The following is an 11653-nucleotide window of genomic DNA, read 5'->3' as shown; positions in this document are numbered from 1 at the left end:
CAAAATTGTAGACCTGCACCAGGCTGGGAAGAATGAATCTGCAATAGTTAAGCAGCTTGGTTTGAAGAAATCAACGGTGGGAGCAATTATTAGGAAATGGAAGACATACAAGACCACTGATAATCTCCCTCGATCTAAAATCAAATCAAATCTAATTTTATTTACATTTACATTTAATTTATTTATTTATTTATTATTATTATTTATTATTTATTTGTCACATACACATGGTTAGCAGATGTTAGTGCGAGTGTAGCGAAATGCTTTGTATTCGGTCATGTTTCCAGTCACCTTGCCCTGATTAAAAGCAGTGGTTCGCGCTTTCAGTTTCACGCGAATGCTGCCATCAATCCAAGGTTTCTGGTTTGGGAATGTTTTAATCGTTGCTATGGGAACGACATCTTCAACGCACGTTCTAATGAACTCGCACACCGAATCAGCGTATTCGTCAATGTTGTTGTCTGACGCAATACGGAACATATCCCAGTCCACGTGATGGAAGCAGTCTTGGAGTGTGGAATCAGATTGGTCGGACCAGCGTTGAACAGACCTCAGCGCGGGAGCTTCTTGTTTTAGTTTCTGTCTGTAGGCAGGGATCAACAAAATGGAGTCGTGGTCAGCTTTTCCGAAAGGAGGGCGGGGCAGGGCCTTATATGCGTCGCGGAAGTTGGAATAGCAATGATCCAAGGTTTTTCCAGCCCTGGTTGCGCAATCGATATGCTGATAAAATTTAGGGAGTCTTGTTTTCAGATTAGCCTTGTTAAAATCCCCAGCTACAATGAATGCAGCCTCCGGATATATGGATTCCAGTTTGCAAAGAGTCAAATAAAGTTCGTTCAGAGCCATCGATGTGTCTGCTTGGGGGGGAATATATACGGCTGTGATTATAATCAAAGAGAATTCCCTTGGTAGATAATGCGGTCTACATTTGTTTGTGAGGAATTCTAAATCAGGTGAACAAAAGGACTTGAGTTCCTGTATGTTGTTGTGGCCACACCACGTCACGTTAACCATAAAGCATATGCCCCGCCCCTCTTCTTACCAGAAAGATGTTTGTTTCTGTCGGCGCGATGCGTGGAGAAACCAGCTGGCTGCACCGTCTCCGATAGCGTCTCTCCAGTGAGCCATGTTTCCGTGAAGCAAAGAACGTTACAGTCTCAGATGTTTCTCTGGAATGCTACCCTTGCTCGGATTTCATCAACCTTGTTGTCAAGAGACTGGGCATTGGCGAGGAGAATGCTAGGGAGTGGTGCACGATGTGCCCGTCTCCGGAGTCTGACCAGAAGACCGCTTCCTTTTTCCCCTTTTTCGATGTCGTTTTTTGGGGTCGCCGGCTGGGATCCATTCCGTTGTCCTGGGTGAAAGGCAGAACACAGGATCCGCTTCGCGAAGGTCATATTCTTGGTCGTACTGATGGTGAGTTGACGCTGCTCTTATGTTCAGTTGTTCTTCTCGACTGTATGTAATGAAACCTAAGATGACCTGGGGTACCAATGTAAGAAATAACACGTAAAAAAACAAAAAACTGCATAGTTTCCTAGGAACGCGAAGCGAGGCGGCCATCTCTGTCGGCGCCAGAATACCCTCCTTGCATGAGCGAGGAAGAGGTGTGTATTATTCTTGAATGGGGCTGGGGCTCCACGCAAGATCTCTCCCCGTGGGGTCAAAATGATCACAAGAACGGTGAGCAAAAATCCCAGAACCACACGGGGGGACCTAGTGAATGACCTGCAGAGAGCTGGGACCAAAGTAACAAAGCCTACCATCAGTAACACACTACGCCGCCAGGGACTCAAATCCTGCAGTGCCCGACGTGTCCCCCCAAAGAACACTATACCTACTGTGAAGCATGGGGGTGGAAACATCATGCTTTGGGGCTGTTTTTCTGCAAAGGGACCAGGACGACTGATCCGTGTAAAGGAAAGAATGAATGGGGCCATGTATCGTGAGATTTTGAGTGAAAACCTCCTTCCATCAGCAAGGGCATTGAAGATGAAACATGGCTGGGTCTTTCAGCATAACAATGATCCCAAACACACCGCCCGGGCAACGAAGGAGTGGCTTCGTAAGAAGCATTTCAAGGTCCTGGAGTGGCCTAGCCAGTCTCCAGATCTCAACCCCATAGAAAATCTTTGGAGGGAGTTGAAAGTCCGTGTTGCCCAGCAACAGCCCCAAAACATCACTGCTCTAGAGGAGATCTGCATGGAGGAATGGGCCAAAATACCAGCAACAGTGTGTGAAAACCTTGTGAAGACTTACAGAATACGTTTGACCTCTGTCATTGCCAACAAAGGGTATATAACAAAGTATTGAGAAACTTTTGTTATTGACCAAATACTTATTTTCCACCATAATTTGCAAAAATATTCATTAAAAATCCTACAATGTGATTTTCTGGATTTTTTTTCCCTCATTTTGTCTGTCATAGTTGAAGTGTACCTATGATGAAAATGACAGGCCTCTCTCATCTTTTTAAGTGGGAGAACTTGCACAATTGGTGGCTGACTACATAGTTTTTTTGCCCCACTGTATATATACATAGGGTATGTGGACACCCCTTCAAATTAACGGATTTGTCTATTTCAGCCACTTGTATAAAGTCGGGCACACAGCCATGCAATCATAGACAAACATTGCAGAAGAATGACCTTACTTAAGAGCTCACTGACTTTCATTGTGGCACCATCATAGGATGCCACCTTTCCAACAAGTCAGTTCATAACATTTCTGCTATGCTAGAGCTGCCCCGGTCAACTGAAAATGCTATTATTGTGAAGTGGAAATGCCTAGGTGCAACAACGGCTCAGCGGCGAAGTGGTAGGCCACACAAGCTCACAGAACGGGACAGCAGAGTGCTGAAACACTTAAGCACATAAAAATCGTCTGTCCTTGGTTGCAACACTCACGACTGAGTACCGGAGCGCCAAGTCTAGGTCCAAGAGGCTTCGAAACAGCTTCTACACCCAAGCCGTAAGACTCATGAACACCTAATCAAATGGCTCCCCAGGTTATTTGCATTGCCCCCCCACCCTCTTTTACACCGCGGCTACACTGTTGTTATCTATGCAAAGTCACTTTAATAACTCTACCTACATGTACATATTACCTCGACTAACCGGTGCCGCCGCACATTGACTCTGTACCGGTACCCCCTAGTCTCGCTATTGTTATTTTACTGCTGCTCTTTAATTACTTGTTACTTTTATTTCTTATCTGTTTTTTTTAAACGGCATATTTTGTTAGGGGCTCATAAGTAAGCATTTCACTGTAAGGTCTATCTATACCTGTTGTATTCAGTGCATGTGACTAATACAATTCAATTTGATTTCCAAATTGCCTCTGAAATCAACGTGAGCACAAGAACTGTTCGTCGGGAACTTCATGAAACGGGTTTCCATGGCAGAGCAACCACACACAAGCCTAAGATCACCATGCGCAATGCCAAGCGTCGGCTGGAGTGGTGTAAAGCTCGCCGCCATTGGACTCTGGAGCAGTGGCAATGCTTTCTCTGGAGTGATGAATCACGCTTCACCATCTGGCAGTCCGACAGACTAATCTGGGTTTGGTGGATGCCAGGAGAACGCTACCTGCCCCAATGCATAGTGCCAACTGTAAAGTTTGGTGGAGGAGGAATAATGGTCTGGGGCTGTTTTTCATGGTTCGGGCTAGGCCCCTTAGTTCCAGTGAAGGGAAATATTAACGCTACAGCACACAAGAACCTTCTAGACGATTCTGTGCTTCCAGCTTTGTGGCAAAAGTTTGGGGAAAGACCTTTCCTGTTTCAGCATGACAATTCCCCTGTGCATAAAATGAGGTTCATACATAAATGGTTTGTCGAGATTGTTGTGGAAGAACTTGACTGGCCTGCACAGAGCCCTGAGCTCAACCCTATATTACACATTTGGGCTCAATTGGAACTCTGATTGCGAGCCAGGCCTAGTCGCCCAACATCAGTGACCTGACTAATGCTCTTGTGGCTGAATGGAAGCAAGTCCCCGCAGCGATGTTCCAACATCTATTGGAAAGCCTTCCTAGAAGAGTGGAGGCTGTTATAGCAGCAAAGGGGGGGGGGGGGAGGACCAACTCCATATTAATGCCCATGATTTTGGAACGAGATGTTTGACAAGCAGATGTCCACATACTTTTCGTTGTGTAGTGTATATATAGTAGTGTATATATATCAAAATGTTAATTCCCCTTGCTCTTTATCTTTCACTTTCTCACACACAAACCCCCATGCAATCACCCACCAACCCCTGCGAGCACGCGCACATACACACACAAACCCCCATGCAATCACCCACCAACCCCTGCGAGCACGCGCACATACACACACAAACCCCCATGCAATCACCCACCAACCCCTGCGAGCACGCGCACATACACACACAAACCCCCATGCAATCACACCACATACAACCAAACCCCCATGCAATCACCCACCAACCCCTGCGAGCACGCGCACATACACACACAAACCCCCATGCAATCACCCACCAACCCCTGCGAGCACGCGCACATACACACACAAACCCCATGCAATCACCCACCAACCCCTGCGAGCACACGCACATACACACACAAACCCCCATGCAATCACCCACCAACCCCTGCGAGCACGCGCACATACACACACAAACCCCCATGCAATCACCCACCAACCCCTGCGAGCACGCGCACATACACACACAAACCCCCATGCAATCACCCACCAACCCCTGCGAGCACGCGCACATACACACACAAACCCCCATGCAATCACCCACCAACCCCTGCGAGCACGCGCACATACACACAAACCCCCATGCAATCACCCACCAACCCCTGCGAGCACGCGCACATACACACACAAACTTTCAAAAAAGGCACCACATCTGACAACAGACAATGGCAAAGTGTAGTAGCAAGTAAACTTTATTTAATACAAGAATTAAGAAAGAAAAAAAGTGAAACAATAATTACAACGGAGAACCAAATATACTTCAAGGAGGGCAGTAAAAATATAACATATCAGTGGAAGAACCCAGAGCGACTTCCAGCAGCCGAACAAGGATGGCACTTCAGATAGGGAGAGAGTAAGCTCTGGTCCAGGGTGTTAGTGTGGATTGCTAACGCTCGTCCTGCTCAGGAGGCTCAGTGTCAGGAAGCAGCAGTGACAACCCGGACCAGAGCTAGGGAGACAGCGCGACATCCTGGCAAGCCGCATCAGGAGGGACACAACGAAAAGATTGGTCCTTTTCTTAGAATGAACAGATGCCATTTGAAATACAGCAAACCACAAAATCAAAACTACAGCAGTTGTGAGAATTATAACAGAAAACCAACCTCCGAGTCAAGATGCATTGTATACATTCAAAAAGCATAACACAGTCACCCCGATAAAAAGCTAAAAATATTGATTGAAATATTGTTTTCATAGATAATGTGTCATTATGTCAAAGAGCTGTAGGATCACCAAAAGCAACCGGAACGTTTGATGCACACTACAATGGGGAGGTCGCAAATTCAAAATACATCTTTTCACAGTGAGCACAATATGTTGAAAAATACGTATTTTCAAAGTACTTTCAACCAAAAAGGACATTTTTTAAAATGTATTTTGCTCATATGGTTGTAATGTACATCATGTAGTTACAATGGTCTTTTCTCCTGTGGATTTTTCAACAGCTCGATAAAGAATACTAACAATGGGACATTGCACCGTAAAATGTTACAGATTCAAACCAAACTTTTGCGCTCTCAAAACGTATGCAAAATGACAAGTATAATATCAAGAGTTGGTTATTTTTTCCTGGGTGAAGGACTCGGTTTTATAAATAGTGAACTCTTTCATTTTCTGTTCCATGCTCCACATACGTTTCGTGCTCGACATTAAACTCACTCAAAAAGTATCCGTGAACTTATGTGGAGCACGCAACTGAAAATGAAAGAGTTCACTATTTACAAAACCTAGTCCTTCACTCTGAAAAATAATATACTTGTCATTTTGCATTTGTTTTGATATAGGCATTAGCTTACTGGCACTCAAACATATCCTCCCTGGATCTATTTTTTTATTCCTGATAGTCAATATCATTTAACACATGTATCCTACGGGAAATTTAACGGTAAAGACAAGTACAGTTTGATAGTGAGCGTCTTGTGTAAAGAGGCTTAGACACTGTAGAGTGGTCTATATCTGACAAACAAGTAGGCTTGTATAACTTTGGTCCAACAAAACCCTAAAAACAGAGATATAACAGTCAGTACATTTGTTAACAGCTAATTTCGTTCTCTCATCACAAAATGCAAATGCCCACATATGTAATGTAATGTCTTTAGGACAAAACAATGGTCAACAGGTAAGACAAATGTCAGCTATTTCTCTCAATATCTTGTACATTTTGATGAAAATAACTAACATGAAGCTGTATTTCAAATCAATGTTTTGACATTGCAATAAATTGAAAATTAGGCTTAAAAAGGGCAAATCCACCATTTTTCAAACTCATATTCATGATCTCCGGCACCATACTGGTGTCTAGATATGTGAAAACGGCATGTTTCTGTGATCTGTGGTTGCAAAGACAGGAAGAAGTGTCCTAAAGAACTGCTTCTCGGTGACATCACAGGGTAGGATTAAAAGTCAAGAAAAACAGAGATTTTCAAAACCTACGAGTTTCTAGCCAGAGGGAGGCTATTTTCTTGCTCCACGTCACCGCGAATGTCAGAGTGTTTGAAAATCATAGTTTTCAAAATGGTTGACGTCATCGGGTAGAACTTTCTAACTTCATATATTTTTTCTACGAAACGCACCATTTTCACACGTGTAGACACTGGTATTGTCCCGGAGATAACGAACATGAGGTTGAAAAGTGGTGGAATTGCCCTTTAACATTACAATAAAATGGGACTTTTTCCCCCTTTATTTTAAATGTTTTGGATGTTGTATACAGACGAGACAATATAGCCTTTTGCATGCAGAGGCACTGAGAAGAGAGTTGTATTCCCAGAACATGCTCCGTTTCAGTCTCCGCTAAAACTCTGCTTTACTATACAACGGTTACACTACAGAGCCTAGGACAACGTCACATGTGCTTTCTCCACCATTTCGCATCAACAATATATCCTGCCATTTATATACACAAATACTTTACATATGTATACATGTTTGTGAACGTTTCATGCGGCATATGGAGACCCCTTTATGCATCTATGTGATTGTATAAAATAGTAGCTAGGGCATTACACAAAGACAAACCTTCTGTCCTCAATGTTTCTTCCTCCCCCCAAAAGTTCCTGATGAGGCTAGAGCAGGGGAAAACAAGATGGCCGCCGCTAACGTTGTTGCTTCAAAATAACTTTGAGCCCACCAAAACGGGTACAGTCCCAACATTGGCAAGCAACATTATCGGCATTTCTAAAAACACAATGCAAAGATAATCAAGCACATACAATAAGGCCAGGTTGAAGCAAGTGCCCTGCGCAAGCATGGAATTTCCACTGTGCTCAATGTTCACTTATAGTTGAAGTCGGAAGTTTACATACACTTAGGTTGGAGTCATTAAAACTCATTTTGCAACCACTCCACAAATTTCTTGTTAACAAACTATAGTTTGGCAAGTCGGTTAGGACATCCACTTTGTGCATTACACAAGTAGTTTTTCCTACAATTGATTACAGACAGATTATTTTACTTAATTCAGTATCACGGTTCAGAAGTTTACATACACTAAGTTGACTGCGCCTTTAAACAGCTTGGAAAACTCCAGAAAATGATGTCATGGCTTTAGAAGCTTCTGATAGGCTAATTGACATCATTTGAGTCAATTGGAGGTGTACCTGTGGATGTATTTCAAGGCCTACCATTAAACTCAGCGCCTCTTTGCTTGACATCATGGGAAAATCAAAAGAAATTAGCCAAGACTTCAGAAAAAAAAATGTAGATCTCCACAAGTCTGGTTCATCCTTGGGAGCAATTTCCAACCGCCTGAAGGTACCACGTTCATCTGTACAAGTATAAACACCATGGGACCACGCAGCCATCATACTGCTCAGGAAGGAGACGCGTTCTGTCTCCTAGAGATGAACGTACTTTGGTGTGAAAAGTGCAAATCAATCCCAGAAGAACAGCAAAGGACCCTGTGAAGATGCTGGAGGAAGCAGGTACAAATGTATCTATATGCACAGTAAAACAAGTCCAATATCAACATAACCTGAAAGGCTGCTGCAGGAGGGACTGGTGCACTTCACAAAACAGATGCCATCATGAGGATGGAAAATTATGTGGATATATTGAAGCAACATCTCAAGACATCAGTCAGGAAGTTAAAGCTTGGTCACAAATGGGTCTTCTAAATGGACAATGAACCCAAGTATACTTCCAAAGTTGTGGCAAAATGGCTTAAGGAAAACAAAGTCAAGGTATTGGAGTGGCTATCAGCCCTGACCTCATTCCTATAGATACTTTGTGGGCAGAACTGAAAAAGTGTTTGCGAGCAAGGAGGCCTGGAAACCAGACTCAGTTATACCAGCTCTGTCAGAAGGAATGGGCCAAAATTCACCCAACTTATTGTGGGAAAGTTGTGGAAGGCTACCTGAAACGTTTGACCCAAGTTATACAATTTAAAGGTAATACTACCAAATACTAATTGAGTGTATGTAAACTTCTGACCCACTGGGAATGTGATGAAAGAAATAAAAGCTGAAATAAATCACTACTATTATTCTAACATTTCACATTCTTAAAATAAAGTGGTGATCCTATCTGACCTTAGATTTTTACTAGGATTTAAATGTCAGGAATTGTGAAAAACTGAGTTTAAATGTATTTGGCTAAGGTGTATGTAAACTTCTGACTTCAACTGTACATTTACAGCATTTTTCCTAGTCATATCTGTTCTGTTGCTATACCAATTTGATTAAACTGACTGCATCACTCTCCAATGTCAAACTTTATGCCCAATATGTATTTTATCATGGCTTATCTAATGTTGTGTAAACATTCCAAAGGCTAGTTAAGTAGACAGGTGAGTATAGATGCAGGTATAAAAATGGTGTTTTAAAGCAGGGAGAGAATGGTTACGTTCCCTGCCCTTCCTAAAGAGGGCCGAAGCAGAGCTCTGGAGACCCGAGACGGGATCTCTTTCTGTGGTTGTACTGACCTTCCACCTGTTGGAGTGTGGAGTGGAGAGACATGAACACACACAGAACACACACAGATCTGGGTTCAGTTTTGAATGGCCTCCCCTCCGTCCAGGTTAAAGGTGGTGTCTTTTTAGTGAATCATTGTAGTAATAAAACTAACTATACTACAGTACTTCTACTTCCATTTTGTTAATTTAAAAGTTGATTTATTTCAAGGTCAAAATTATAATTTGATATTTGAGAATTCTATGAAAAGATGTTCATTCACTCAAGTGAACAAAACAATAATATCATTGTCTCTCTATTTTCATGTTGTTATGGCAGCTACATTTACATTACACAAGGTTTATCAGCTGACCGGATAAAAAAAAAAAAATCCATCTGGCATTTTGTCAATAACATATTTTATGACAAACGCAGGGATCGCTAATTGAGAACAGCACACAACTCCTTGTGGATATGTTCTCTTGATGGACAGCTTGGGTGGTTGTTACAGTAGATCAGACAGCTGATTGGCTAGATCTCAGGAAGCCATCCATTTGAAGGCTGACAAAACAGACTTCTGTTGAGGATGTACGAGATTGGAAACTGGTGGTTAGACCTTTGACCTCTGGAGATATGTGTAAGAAGCACTGACCTCTGCAATATGGTTAGTTGGGCCTGGAGGACTGGGCACTGGGGTGTAGAGGCTAATCTTGCTGGGCTACTAAGACAATGAGGTGGCAGGGCATATGGGGGAAAAGAACATCCCGTCCCTCCTATTCCCCCCCTAACTCAGCCTGGTCAGAGTCAGAGGAGGGCCAGGGGGAGTGATTTGTAAGCGGCACCAGCGTAGAGCCTTGGGGGACTCCACTCTGGTTCTGGGCAGCGGTGTCGGGCAGGGTGAGGGTCTCAGGGGCGGACTTCTTGCGGGCTCTGTCCTTGGGGACGGAGAGGAACTCGGGCGCGTCAGTGCAGAGGGGGGTGGTGGGGGCGCTGGCGGGGCCGGAGAGGGTGCAGGAGGACAGGGGCATCTCGCTGATGGAGATCGACGGGGGGAAAATCCCAATCTTCTCATTGGTGGCTTCCTGGATGGTGCGCTCATACTCTCTCACCTCATCCATCGTCATGTCTGCACGGAGAGAGAGAATGAGGGGGGGGGGGGAGACAGCACTCCAAAGCATTCTAACGCTTCTTTCTAATCTTAGTCTGCCGTCACACTACGTTATGTCATAATCAAAAGTCACCAAAAGTTTATATTTTTCTCAAGTTGTGAATATTTTTTACTTCATGTTTTCCCGATATAGAAACTATAAAACTATAAAGCTCGCAAGAACCACTTATTTCAGAATTGTGATTGGTTACCTCCTGAGTCACGTCGACATGAACAACAGAACACGTCAACATGAAACAGAACAAGAGGAAATGAAACGACACATACGCTGACTTTGTCATGAATCTCTATGTCATCCAGTGATGGGGAGTTTGTGGAATGCTCTTGCTGCTCATGGCAAACTTTAATGTTGGTTTGTTCATGCATACTTTTCTCGTATTCCCGCACGTCATCCAAGTTCATATCTGCAAAGAGGGGAGGAGGGAGGTGGAGATGTTGGCGTCTTCCCGTTAGGACACTCAAGACGAAGGTAGAGGAGGGGTTAAGTGAGGAGGGGCACGCCGTGGGTGAGTAGAGAGCGCTGGGTGGTGGATTAGTGCTTTTGGGAGGGGCCGAAAGGTCGAAGTTCAAGCACAATCAATAGGAGGTGGAGAGGGCAGAGCTAGCTTCCCACGACCGAAAAGAGTTGGTGTCGAGAGGAGAAAGCTAGTCAGGCCAAAGCTGGGTTATGAAGATGAAGAGGGAGAAAGGGAGGGATAGAGGGAGAAGGGAAAGGAGAGGGAGAGTCAATGATCCAGAACCCTCAGAGTCAGACGTGAAGGGTTGGGAACATCACCGGGAAAAAATGACATTCCCAAAGAACAGTCAAGGTCATCCCAAATACATCAGGAGGATTTGGGTGAGGGGGAATCATCCAAAATAGTGCATAGGAGGGAAAGTTATTCCCCCCCCCAGGGGTAGAGGAGAAGGGAGAGAGTGAGTAGCGGTGTCCCATTACAGCAGTAATGGCTTGTTTTGGACTTACCCTGCAGCCATGGAAAAAGCTGAGCGCTAATCAGAGTCCTGCTAGTATCACTGCTACTGCTCTCATTGCCATGCAGTCACGACCCACATACACACAACTGTCATGATTCAATGAGTGCAATATATTCTGTGTGATATCGGCCGATACGTTCAGCAATTGCTATTCTCTTGAGGATATTGTAGCAAATTCAGCAATTTGTGTTCACTATAGACATCGTACAAGTCTCGACGCCAACAAGAATGAAAAATATTTCGGACGCAAGAAGAAACAGACCAGTGTACAAGGAGGGATACTGTTTGATTGAACGCCAATACAGAATTGCAGGAATTGGTTTTGCAGACAAATATTGGAAGGAACTGCAGTCCAGGTGTTGTCTGTGTATGACTGAAGTAGTGAGCTAGTGAACACAG

The 11653-nt window shown here is 43.9% G+C and overlaps 1 protein-coding gene across 1 annotated transcript in view; it reads right to left on the bottom strand.

Annotated features, from left to right (window-relative positions):
- Positions 1-4896: 4896 nt before the first annotated feature.
- Positions 4897-11653, bottom strand: part of LOC115103876 (cytoplasmic phosphatidylinositol transfer protein 1) — a 79694-nt gene continuing 72937 nt past the window's right edge. Inside the window, exon 9 of the mRNA XM_029624897.2 lies at positions 4897-10237. Coding sequence (XP_029480757.1) covers positions 9885-10237 — 353 coding nt within the window. The 3' untranslated portion in view covers positions 4897-9884. The remainder of the gene's footprint in view (positions 10238-11653) is intronic.

The sequence above is a fragment of the Oncorhynchus nerka genome, linkage group LG21, assembly GCF_034236695.1.
Source record: "Oncorhynchus nerka isolate Pitt River linkage group LG21, Oner_Uvic_2.0, whole genome shotgun sequence".
NCBI classification, from domain to species: Eukaryota; Metazoa; Chordata; class Actinopteri; order Salmoniformes; family Salmonidae; genus Oncorhynchus; species Oncorhynchus nerka.
Note: the sequence above shows the minus strand (reverse complement) of the source record. Positions and strands in the feature narration are given on the sequence as shown.